Here is a 12,304-nt window from a genome sequence, read left to right on the forward strand (position 1 = left end):
GGGAAGACAAGGCCCCCTCCTGCATCCCCCCACCCATCTGCTGTTCAGGCACCTGCTACTGACAAAGGCTGGGTCCACGGGACTGAGGCGTGAACAGGAAAAGGACTCAGGCCAAAGGAAGGGCCTTCCAGTGCAAAAGAGGCGAGTTCAACCTGAGAGAGCCCTGCACCACTGGACGGGGGAGAACCTGGGGGTGGAGCGCCGGGCCACACGGGGCTGAGTCGGGGAGGCCCTCAGCCCCCCACCTTCAACCGGAGCGGGCGTTCAGTGAGGCTCCCAAGTAAGGCTCTGGGTGAGCACGCTGTCTCTGGACACCACCGGGCTGGGTGGTCCCACCAGGGCCTGCGTGTGGCCCAGGACCAAGGGCACTACGACTCAGGGTTCTCAGGTTCCAAGTCTTAGACACACTGGTAGCGGAGAGAAGGCCTGAGTGAGGGTCCCACCAATGCCCCTGCAGAGCCGCTCTAGGCCACGAGGCCCCAGTTCCTGAACCCCTCTCTCCAGGCCACCTGCCCCCTCCCCTCCCGTCCACGCGGGCCTCACAGACGGCTGCAGGACAGCAGGGCCCTGTGCTTCCAGCAAGGCCAGGGACGTGGTGATGCCCCACCCTGCCCAGCCAGGGCCAGCTCCGCAGGAACCAAGGACAGGCCTCGCCCACCTGGCAGAGCGAAGAGAAGACTCAGGCTGGGGACGGACCGAGGCACTCCGGTCTCAACAGGAAGGGGGAGTCTGAAGCCAGGACACCAAGGCAGAGAGAAGACCGGGGGGGTGAGTGACACCCGTCCCTGCAGCCTGGAGGCGGCCCCGAAACCCTGCACGGAGGTCGGCTCATATTCTCGTTGGCTCGAGGGCAACACCGCGAGTTATCTTTGGAAAAAGACGCTGCTTTGCCTTCACTCACAGCACAGGGCAGCCCGCTGGCCCCTCTCGTCCCCGAGGCAGCTGAGGTCTTGGCTGATGACACGCCAGCCTGTGCCCCCAGCTGTCCCCTCCTCCTGGTTAGGGGGAGCTGTCATGGGCAGGCGGGGCACCGGTAGTCAGAGCAGGCGAAGACGTCACTCCAGACAGGAGGGCCACACGGGAATTCTGAAAACCAGCAACGATCAACAGCAATGGAAACCGAGGCCCCATTCCCAACTCCTGCAGCTCCAGGGCCCGGAGCCGGGAGACCCCTGTGAGCCACCCAAGCCCCATGGGGTGTGGCAGGATGTCCTGAGAGCCCGGTGGGGAGGCGCCTGGCCGGGCTAACTCTAGTTCTTGCCACTCAGGCTGCCGCCTCAGGAAAGCCACTGCCCTGGGCCACAGACAAGTAGTAACAGAAAGAAGGAGGTGACAACACATCTCTTAGGCAGAGCAGTGACAGGCTGCACCCCAAAGTCCAAACAGGCCAGGCAGAGAAGGGCAGGGACAGGGCTCAGGCTGAGAAGAGCAGCTGCGTCCAGGCGGGGTGGCCGGACCGGGCGGGCGCGAAGGACGGTCCCGCAGGCCTAAGTCATTTGGTGTGGGGCTTCCAGCATCTCCATGAGGAAGGTGTCGATGGGCGTGTCCCCAATGAGCTTGAAGAAGAAGAGATGTTCCAGGCACTTGAGCCCAATGGAGCGCAGAGCCGGCAGGCGGAGCAAGAGCTTGGCAAACCTGCAGGGAAGGGGTCCAGTGAGGGCCGGGCAAGGGGCATGGGCAGTCCTGCCGTGGCAACTGGAGGCCTCCCTGGGGACGGGGCTGTGTCTGACAGCCCAACCCCCCTGAAGCTGGTCTGTAGCCCAGGGCCTGCCTGTGCCAAGCCCCCAGAAGGAAGGAGGGGAGGCCAAAAGGAATCAGGCGGCAGCAGCCAGATCCAGGAGAGTGAAGGGAGATCCCCAGGGCCGGGGCCGGGGCCGAAGACAGAGAGGAGGGGCGGGGCCAGACAGCGGCGGGTGGGGGCCGCTGAAGAGCTTCAGTAAAGGAGTTAACCACTGTGGGCAGCTGGGTAGCTCACACTTGTCATCTCAGCACTTTGAGAGGCCAAGGTGGGAGGACAGCTGGAGCCCAGGAGTTCGAGACCAGCCTGGGCGACACAGTGAGACCGTGTGTCTACACAACAGAAAGAGAAAGAAAGTAGCTGGGCGTGGCGGTGCACGCCTGCAGGGAGGCCCGCTTGAGAGCCGGCGGTGGAGGCTGCAGTGAACTACCACGTCACCACTGCACTCCAGCCTGGGCCACAGAGCAAGACTGTGTCCTAAAAAACGAAAAAGTGTGGGCCGTGGGGACCATCAGTGGGATTTGCAGCAGGGGAGAGCTGCAGGAGTGGACGTGTCAGCGATGCCTCTGGCCACTGCAGCCGTCCCAGCCAGACAGCTGGTGAGTGGCAGGAACGGGCTGGGTGCTGGATGGGCAACCAAGAAGGCAAAGGGCATGGGGGGTGGTGTTCAGGCTGTGCCCCCACTGCAGGGGGAGCCAGGCCTGACCCGGGAGCCGCATGCCAGGCAAGCCCCTTCCCATAAAACGTCAGCACCCCACCACACCTCCCCACCACACCTCGTGCAGGGCGGCGGGCCCCAGACCAAGGGCCACCTCTTCAACAGAAACAGCTGTGCCGACGTTGGGCACAGCATGGTCAGGGAAGGCTGGCGGGGAGGGAAGGACCATGGGTTGCTCCTCAGGGCCCGGCCCACCCCTGGGGAGTTTCCTGGGGCAGGGACCAGTGCGGAGGCAGGGGAGAAGTCTGAGGCTCTGGGAAGAGGTGCAGAGAGCCAGGCACAAGGTCAGCAGCTGCCACAGAGGACAGGGTGCCGTGGTGACGGCGTCAGGTGTCCCTCCCAGCTGCCCATGTCTGCCCCAGGGCCCCTGTGCACCGCCTGGGTCTCTCCACGCAGCCCCACCAGGGGCTGCAGAACCTCATTAATTATTAACGAAGTCTTTATTTCGGGGAAAAGCTCTGTGGTTGGCTGCCTCACAGTTCTTGTTTTAAAGGCAAAAACAGCGCAGAGGCTGGAGTGGGGCCAGAGAACAAGCTGTTTTCTGCTGAGCTGGCGAGATGGGCCACGGCAGAAAGCCAGGAAAAACAAGCCGCCTGCCACCCCCTCCTGTCCTCGTCCTCGGGGAAGTTTCACTTTAAACCCAGCCAGATGAGGGCCGAGCAGGCATCAGGGACACGGTTAACCATGTACGTGCCGGTGGCGCCAGGGCCTGGGTGTCCTACGGGTCTGGGGGCCCCCCTCACCCTACCCCTCGCCCACAGTCTGAGGATCAAGGCCACGAGAAGCCTTTTTAGAGAGAAGGGGCAGAATGTGGACAGCTGACTCTGAATCCCAGGAATCCACAAGTTTCTCTTCCTGGACACCTACTGCTCACCCAGCAACGTGGACTCAGAGATGAGAGGCTCCCAGCCCTTCTGGGGCCCTCTGTCAGGCGTGGGGGGAATGAACTCCTCAAGGGGGCCATGACCACCTATTCTGTACACACTCGTAGAGAACGTTGATTATGTGTGGACATCAGGCCATCTAGGCTACACATGCTTGTGAAGTACCTACTGTGTGCTGGTGTCGCCTGGCCTCTGGTGGTCCTGCTTGGCAGGGGAGTGGGTGGGGGGTGAAGCACAGCCTGCATCTACCTACTCGAGAAAGACAAGCACCTACTACACGCCAGGTCCGAGGTAATCCTTCCGGCAGGGATACACACAGTATGAACCTGTGGGTCACACCTGCCACGGCCCACTGGCCGGGAGAGGCTGCCACCTTCTCGTTCACATAAAACAGTCTTGCAGAGGGTGGGGGCTCTGGAGACAAGAGCCCGGGTCTGGGGTCTGCGGGGGGCGGGGCCCACCTTCCCGGCTGCTCTGGGTACTTCTGTTTGCAGTAGGCCTCCAGGGACGCGTAGACCTTCTCCCTCAGCGCCTCCACCTCGGCTGGGTTCGAGAGCCCCTTGGAGTCTGAAAGGAGGAGAGGCCGCAGGTCAGAACCCTCAGCTGGGGCGCGTCCCGGGCACCTGCCCCCAGGACCCGGGCCTGCGTGGGGTCTCCCAGGCTGCCCCGATACAGGCAGAGCAGGTGGTGTGAGCGATGCCACAGGACACGACCCCAGGGCCCAACGGCAGGGGGCGACTGTGGAACCCGAGGCCAGGCCAGGCTGCTCTGGGCCCAAGCCCGGCTCTGCCGCTTGCCAGCCATGTGACCTTGGGTCAATCATTCGCCCTCCAGAGACTCGTGTCCGGAACCTGCTGCCTTCCAGCTGCTGCAGGGACTGACAATGGACGCCTCTGTTACCCTTGGGTCCCAGCCCCATAATACAGATGGGAGCCACCAATGCCGCCCCAGGAGCACCCGGAGCCTGCGGAAACCCACCCTCAGGATGCTGGAGAGCGCTGAGCTCAGGCCCCGGGGTCACGAGCCTAGAGCAAACAGTCTGGGATTGCAGCCACCAACACCTCCAAGGCCCAGGGACCCCCGTGAGTGCCACTTTGGCCCGGGTCCTGGGGCTCCTTGGCAACGTGTCTGGCTCCCCCGGCTGCCTCAGCTCCAGCCAGGCTTCTCACCCTCCCTGCAAGCCTGTGCCCAGGCCCTGCTCATGCCAGTCAATGCTCATGTCTCCTCACCCTCCCTACAAGCCCAGGCCTAGGTCCTGCTGGTATCCCAACTCTGGCAATCAGGCCACACGGGACCTGAGTGGGGATTCCTGGGGCCAGGTATGACTCAGCCTCCATGCTGACAGGATTATATGCCTGGGGACACCTGCTGGTGGGCGTGACCCTCTGAACCTGGAGCCCTGGGCGGGCAGGCCCTACCCAGCAGCCTGAAGGAGCCCTCCCATGCACGGCAGGATGCCAGGCAAACAGGCATGTGTTAGCACTTGCTGGGTGAAGGACTAACACTTAGGAGGCTTTTAGAGCAGAGAACCCAGAGTCTGGAGAAGGGCAGCACTGTCGGCCAAGAGGCCTGCGCCCACCCCAGGCCCCCAGCCCCAAGTCCCCAGCCCTGCTGTCCTCAACCGCAGGGGCCCAGCCCCGGAAGCACCCTGGACCCGAGGCTCAGGGATGAGGCTGGTCCCCTCCAGAACACCCGGCAGACCTGACCCATCCCGATCGCCAGCCTGCAGGGCCTGGAGCTCCTGAACTTGAGCACCGGAAGGTCACACCACAGCCGGCCACTGCAGAGTCTGGATTCCCACGCACAATGGTGGACACTGCCAAGGCAGAGCCCAGAGGCACTACCAAGCCCCTGAAAACAAGTGCCTTGCTGGGCCCCCTGTGAGCAGAAGGCAGAGCAGCCCCAGAAAAGTGGCCACACTGGCTGGGACGGGAACCCGCTGAGCTCAGGGAGGGTGGGAGCTGGCCCCACGCGCAGCCACAGCAAGAGGTGCGGACCGGAGGCGGCCCAGGTGCCCCCGCCCCACCGGAGAACGGGGCCAGGAGCCGCGAGGCAGGAAGGCCATACCGGGGTTGAAGAGGACGATGGCGCGCAGGCAGCCCAGCTCCGTCTTGTCCATCTGCATGTCCCGCATCTTGGACACAAGCTCCGTCAGCACCCTGCAGCAGAGGGCAGACACCCCATCCCCGTTAGGCCGTGGCCCTCACCAGGGCCCCACCCCAGACACCCAAGGCCTCTGGGAGCCCAGTGTGGCCCAAGGGTGGCTGAGATGGGCCAAGCCAAGGCACGAGCTGCCAGACAGCCAGAGCGGGAGTGGGCAGGAACCCAGGCCCAAGTGCCACCTCTGCCAGGTCTGCCCAGCCCTGCCCAGAGGGTGGGCTTCTCTCCTTTTCCTCTAGGGTCTGTCTGTGAAGCTTTATTCTGGGAACCTAGATGCTAAGGAAGGGCCTCGTGACAGCTAAGCCGAGGTGAGCCAGGGCGGCACTTGGGGCAGGGTCCACTCCTGAGCCCAGCGAGACCCACCGCTGTCCCTCCTCAGCTGCGGACCCAGCACCGCCTGAGGCAAAGCCTCGGCCCGTGGCACAGCCCCAGTGCTCCCTTCACTCCAGAGAGAGCTTTCCCCAGGACCTGGTCTCCCTGGGTGGGGGCTGCCAGAGGGAAGCATTTCCACTTCTTGTCACTAGAGAAAAAAACCCACCAACTCCCTCCCCAAAGCCTCTGGGGACATTCTCAGATGGGACTCAGCTGCCCGCCCCTGCAGCTAGACTCCGAATCCCACCGGCCTCTCTGCAGTGTCCTGGGCCCCCTAGCCTCAGCAGCCCGCCCAGCAACTCCAAAGCTGGACTGCTGACCAGGAAGTGAGGGTGGGCCACGGCGGGGAAAGGGAGATGGCCGGGTGGGGCCTAGAGGGCCGCCTAAGGAGTCTGGGCGTTCCCCTGTGGGCCAAGGGGGCCCCTGAGGGTCTACAGAAGGGGGAGTGCCCTGGCTGGTTCCTCGGAGATCTGAGGGAGCCTGGAGGATAGAGGGGGACAGAACAGGAGCTGGGAGGGACCCCAATGTCTGCTCTGAGGCAGGGGCACACACTGCAGCGGACACGGAAAAGCTCTGGGCCACCAAGGGCAAAGACTGTATTCCACTCGCACAAAAGGCAAGGAAACGCGGGGCTCTGTCGTCACTGCTCTGGGGCCCCAGAGAATGTAACCCCAAGGCCTCTGTCACCTCTCCAACAGCCAAACAAAGGAGCTGTCAGCTAGACGGTGGCTGGGGCTTCACTTCCCTAAGCCGCATCCCCAGTACCCCTCTAAAGAAGCTCCTGTGGGCAATAAACATGGCACCCTGCAGCCCCCGTGAGGACTCTCCTGTATGCTTTCTTAAAGGCCCTGAGAAGTCCTGCAGCAAGCCCCTGTAGCACACAATTTAAACTAGCATTTCCCCACCGTCTGCGGCCACAAACGCTTTTGCACACCCGCAGGACTTGGGGACCTGAACTGCCCCATGGGGCACTGCTGTTGGTGCATTCATTCCCCTGTGAGTGCCAAGGCCTGGCCTCTGCCCACCTCTAACGTCAGGGCTCTCATGCTCAGAGGCCACCTTCTCCAGGCAGCCTGCTCCTCCCCTCTCACTGCTCCTGTGCTGTAGACCCCTGCCCAAGGGACCCTCCAACGCCCCTCGCCAGCCTTCCTGCCCCAGCTGGCTGAGCTGACATCCAGTCCCCGGGAGGCCCAGTCTGGGTGGGCTCCCTGAGCCCGTGGAGAAAGACTGCAGAGACAGGGAAAAGGAAGCTCCTGTCCACCTCGCCCAAAGGACCGTCGTGGGCCAGCGCTCCAGGAGGGCACCACGAATGGACACAGGCCACCAGGCCGGGACAAGGGTGTGCCCTCCAGGCAGCGCCGCCCCTCCAGGGTGGCCCTGAGAAGCAGCTGAGGTACGACTGGTGCTCCGCTGGCAGGTGTGAAGTGCGGTGGTCCCCACAGCCCTGCCTGCACGGGGATAGGCGCTGGAGCGCAGCAAGCCCTCCTGGGCTGCCCCAGCACGACCGTGCCAGCCCCAAACACCCTGCAACATGCCAGCCCCAAACAGCCTGCAACGTGCCAACCGGAATCAACAGTTCTACAAAACTGCATCTACGATCTAATCACTCCAAAAAGAAAGCAAGCTTCCTTCCCGCGGATAAATCCGTGGGATCGTGAAAAAGAAGAGCAGGAGGGAAACAGGCGAAGCGCTCCCTGTGGTCTAGATGCCCAGGGCTGGACTGGCACGGGGCTCCAAGCCACCTCCTCATGCTTTCTGTTTTCCACATGGGCACCCTCCATGACCTGAAATAATACTAGGCAGGTGGTGCACAGGGCCGAGGTGGCCGGACTCTGCTGGCCTGGCGGGCAGTGGAGGTGACCGAAGCACCATCGCCCCTCCTGGGACCACCCCCACCTGTCAAAGATGGCGCCCACCCCTGCGCTGTGGGCACTGTTCCGGTGGACGTGCAGCCCGGTGGCCAGGAGGATCCCGTCCTTCACGGCGATGGAGCGGTGGGAGAAGGAGGCGATGAGCAGCTCGTTCCAGCCTGGGGAGGAGGCACACGGTCACTCAGCTGTCCCCACGCCACAGGCCTCCCCACTTCCCAGGCCCTGCTGGGACTCCCCCCCAGAGGCAGCATGTCACAGACCCCTCCTGACAGGATGTGGAACCCCAATCCCATGAAGTGTCCACAGAAAAGAACTTCCTGAGAATGCCTCTTCCACAGTACACACCGGCACAGGAAAGGCACTGAGAAGTCCCACACCAAGTCCCTTGAGCTTTGCGGAACCCAGGAGCCCACAAACTCATGTGCCCACCAAAGCTTCCTCCTGTGCATGCAGGACACGCCTGCCACAGGGCACGTGGAAGAGCACCCAGGGATGTTCCCACAGCTGCCAGCAGGCTCCAGGAGCGCACTCCGGGAGATCCACAAGCACTGAGTGGAGTACCACCGAACAGCAGGTCGTCCACCTGAAGGCAGGTGCTCGAGAGCCCAGCCTCTTCTGGGGAGTTCCCGGGAGGCCGGCTAGAAAACAGCAGCCCCTCAACACGAGGCTCCAGTGCAGACAGACCAGAGCAGGCATGAGGGAGGAAGAGAGCCGCAACAGGGACCCTCGCACACATGCGTGTTACGGCTTTTGTGGCTCCTGTAGTCACGGTGACACGGTATCACCCGCAGTCAGAGAGTCACCTTTAGCACCTTCCGCACCCCTCGGGCACTCCAGAGGCTCCAGGCTCTGTGGTCGACACTGTGGTGAATTTCCCACCTAATCCCAACTATAATCCTGGAAGCTAGCATTAACCCTGTTTTACAGGGGGGAAACTGAGGCACGACAGTAAATGTCACCAAGAAGCTGGTGGAGAGCACCATGCCAGCACCGGCTCAGTCTGCCCGGCCTTCTGGCACATGCCCACCCCGTCATGGGGACCCCGAGGGCAGATGTCACCATCCGCATTCTCCCCAGTTCACAACTGGGTCATCCGCTGACACCAGGAGGGAGGTCTCACCCCCGAAGCCACCTAGCCCAGGTGTGCTGACACAGACCAGGCAGTGATGGTACCCAACTCGCCCCAGGCTGTGCCACCAAAATGAGGGCAGACGGTGGGTTCTCTGCCCATCACCGTGGGGGGATGCAGATGGCACCACGGGCAATCTGATGGAAATACCACCACAGACACAGGACTGGCACCTCCCCACCTGCCACGCATCCCCTCTCCCTGCTAGGCGGCAGCAGGCAGCCTATTGCGTTGGGAGGGTAAGAAGAGGGGGGTTGGGGCGGGGGGTTGGGAAACACACCCAGCCTCTGCACCAAGGCTGCAGGTTGCTGTGGCATCCGGGCTCAGCCACGCCGGCAGCCAAGGAGCTTCCACTCTGCACAGACACGTTTTCCTAACCGTAGAATCATTTTTTTCCCATGAAACATCTGTAGCACCACATTTGGGAGAACTCTGATCTAGAAGACCCCCTCAATCTGACGTGTGGGGAATCTGTGGCCCAGAGAGGAAAAGGGCTCTCCCTCCCTTCCCATACCAGGCCCAGTGTGGACAGAGCCTGAGGCCAAGGGCAGGGACCCAGGGGGCTGAAGATGAGAGCTGTGCTGGGGCAGAACCGGCCCCAAACCTAACCATACCTGGCCGGTCCCGCCCTCTTGAGCCTGCCTCTCTCCCCGGAATCCTCCAGCCCTGGGGGTTTACTTGACAGTGGCCACCTCCCTCCCACTGCCCCGAGAGCCAGTGAGGCCCCAGCAGGGAGGAGGTGGAGTCGCCTCTGAAACTCTGGCATCCCCAGGAGGGGCCTGGTGCGCAGCTGGGTTCAGAAGGTACTGCTGAGCCGAGGTGGGGCTCTCGGCATGGGATACATGTTGGGGGCCCAGACACAGACAGAACAGCGGGAGTCTCTCCCCACGCCCTCCGGCTCACCGGCGGCCTCTCAGCTCCCCTGTCCCCGTCCCTCCACCTGATGTCCTCACTAGGTATTTCTCCTCTCCTGCCCCACACACCTCTGTAAGCGGCCCTCCTCCGTCTCGGATGTAAGGGGAAACAGAGGAACTCACTTTACAGGAGGCTTTGGGGTGCGTGTTCACCTTCCCAAGCGCGCCATCGCAGTCCGAAGGAGAGATCGGAACCGGCGATGTGAGGGCGCGGATCGGCCACAGTTCTTAATGGCTCAGGGCATGCTGGCCTTTCAGGTGGACCTCAGTGACGCGGGAGACACCAGGTCTTACTCCAGGCTCCGAGCTCAGGGCAAACAAGGAGTCTGGCCTGGGGCTGCTCGCTTGGTCACTACATCCTCCACCTCAAGAGGCTGGCCCTGCCCGAGGAGCTAATGCCCACAGACCCCTCACGGCCCTGCCCACATGCCCGGGGCCTCCCAGCCAGAACAGTGGCCTCTGCCGGGGTGCAGGATGCCTGGAACCCCACTCAAGAGCACAGACTCTCTGGACCCCTCCACCCACGGCTCCCAGGGCTGGATAGCACTTCCAGTAGGAAGTGCACAGAGTCGAGGGTCAGGTGGGGAAGCCAGGGCCTCGGGCTGGCTCACCGGGTTCCCGTCTCACCTCTGAGCCATCACTTCCATGGCATAGGGGGCAGTGAGAACCGCTATGCCTGATTGTCTGGAGAGTTAAATGAGTCCACACCCAGGAGGCAGTGCAGGGCCCCTCAGGGTCACGGCTGCCTTACCCATGGGGCTCATGATGGGGACCCCCTCCCAGGGCGGCCGTGACCAGAAGAACCCAGCCTGGCTTCCTGTGTCCCCAGACAGGAGATGTGGGCAGCATTAACAAGACCAGAGGAGTAAAGTGGTGTGCTGTCCCCACAGGGGACCTTGGGCTGCCACAAAAGCCTGGCCTCTCCCTCCCTCCCGGCCCAGCAAGGCCCGGCCCCACCCGTCCCATCCCTCCCTCCCCCCAGCAGCAAGAGGTGCCTGTGCAGCCCAGGCCCTCAGAAAACCCTGTTAGAGCAGCTAATGGGGCCTCAGAACCAAGAGCCTGGGATGAGGGGGCAGGTGGGAGGAAGGGGCTGGACAGAGGAGCCTGAAAGCTGTGAGCGACCTGGCTCTGCCTGGTTTCCTCATCTGACAAACTCAAGGGCCAGGGTGTGACTCGGAGCTTCCATGAACAAGCCAAAGCTATTCATTTGGATGCTTTACTTCTGAAGGCAGCCTGGACAAGTGGGGCAGGAACCCACCCCAAGGAAGGGGCCCACCCCACAGGAGCAGACGCATGTGACGCCAGCTGCCCACAGCCCAGCTGGAATCCTCCGACAGTTTCCGGGCCCCTGCATGGCTGTGGCCACTGCCCCCACTCAGTGACACCAAGAGCCACAGGTGGACACTCCCAGGGTGAGCAGAGACCCTGGGCCTTGAACCTGGATGGCCAATGGCTCTCACGATGGTGGGAATCCCAGGCATGGGCACCCGTTCCCATTGCTGCTACCACTGTTCCCATTGCTGCTACCGCTCAGCGGAAGCCACCTCCCCACCAGCACTGGGGACGCAGTGGGAGGGCCCAGCAGGAGGGACATAATGGGGGAGCACCCAGCGCACGCCTGCCCCTACCAGGGCTGGGCGGGGCTCACCTCTGCCACTGCCTCCTACACAGAGGAAAACCCAGCAGGGCTGCCCCAGCCCCCAGCCAGGCTACAGCCACGGACCCTGACCTGAGTCCCCTGGAGGGGACAGAGCCCTCCAGTCAACACCAGCTGGGCACGGTGTATCCTTGGGGCTGACCCAGGTCCTCTCCAGCCACCGGGCCAGTGCAGGCTTCAAACTCCCATGCTCCACATCTAGGCTGGATGTGTCCCTCAGTGGACCTTAAGGGGCTTGGGGAGACCGCCTGGTGGGTAAGCTCCCAACCCCAGCAGACAGAACACACAGGATGCTGAGGCGCAGACAGTAAATGACTTGGTCAAGGTCAATGCTCACAGGCAGCGGGGGGGACTCATGTCAGAAGTGCAGCTCCAGACCTTACCATGTGCCTAGAAGCCGGCACCACACAGGAGCAGGGCACACTGGAGACAGGTCAGCAAGGACCTCAGTGGGGACCAGGGGGAGGCCAGGCTGGAAAGACCCACCCAGAGACAAGGAGCAGTAAAGATATCCCGGAAAAAGCTGCTGGGCAGGAGCAGAGGCCACTCTCGAAGGGATGTCACAGGGTAGCTTCCTAGGGACCCTAGAAGGGACCAGGGATTCGGAGCACCAGGGCTGTAGGCTGAGGGATGGGCCTCATGGGGAGCCCCCACCTGATTACACTCCACCACGATCACCCCATGCAGGCCAAGGTTGGAGCCAGAAGCTGCCAGAACATGGGACAGCAGGGCCAGGCGTCACGGAGATACTGTTACAGACACAGCCGCCCAACCCGACTCAGACCTCTGCCCGGCCCCAGTGCACAACCACCGGGAGACCCCCCAGGAAAAGAGCTGCGTGTGACCAGCCATTCTCTGGGT

General features: G+C 62.9%; 1 protein-coding gene across 3 annotated transcripts in view; it reads right to left on the reverse strand.

Annotated features, from left to right (window-relative positions):
* Nucleotides 1–1,084: 1,084 nt before the first annotated feature.
* RXRA (retinoid X receptor alpha) overlaps nucleotides 1,085–12,304 on the reverse strand; it is a 32,699-nt gene continuing 21,479 nt past the window's right edge. For 2 of the 3 annotated variants that reach the window (XM_017513088.1, XM_037732981.1), the window contains exons 6-9: nucleotides 7,769–7,901; nucleotides 5,408–5,499; nucleotides 3,802–3,907; nucleotides 1,324–1,635 (exon numbers count right to left, since the gene is read on the reverse strand). In XM_017513088.1, the coding sequence (XP_017368577.1) occupies nucleotides 1,488–1,635; nucleotides 3,802–3,907; nucleotides 5,408–5,499; nucleotides 7,769–7,901 (479 nt within the window). In that variant the 3' untranslated portion in view covers nucleotides 1,324–1,487. Of the gene's footprint in view, nucleotides 1,636–3,801; nucleotides 3,908–5,407; nucleotides 5,500–7,768; nucleotides 7,902–12,304 lie in introns of all 3 variants that reach the window. The other variant, XM_017513086.2, reaches the window with a different exon arrangement.

The sequence above is a fragment of the Cebus imitator genome, unplaced genomic scaffold (assembly GCF_001604975.1).
Source record: "Cebus imitator isolate Cc_AM_T3 unplaced genomic scaffold, Cebus_imitator-1.0 Scaffold486, whole genome shotgun sequence".
Classification (NCBI taxonomy): domain Eukaryota; kingdom Metazoa; phylum Chordata; class Mammalia; order Primates; family Cebidae; genus Cebus; species Cebus imitator.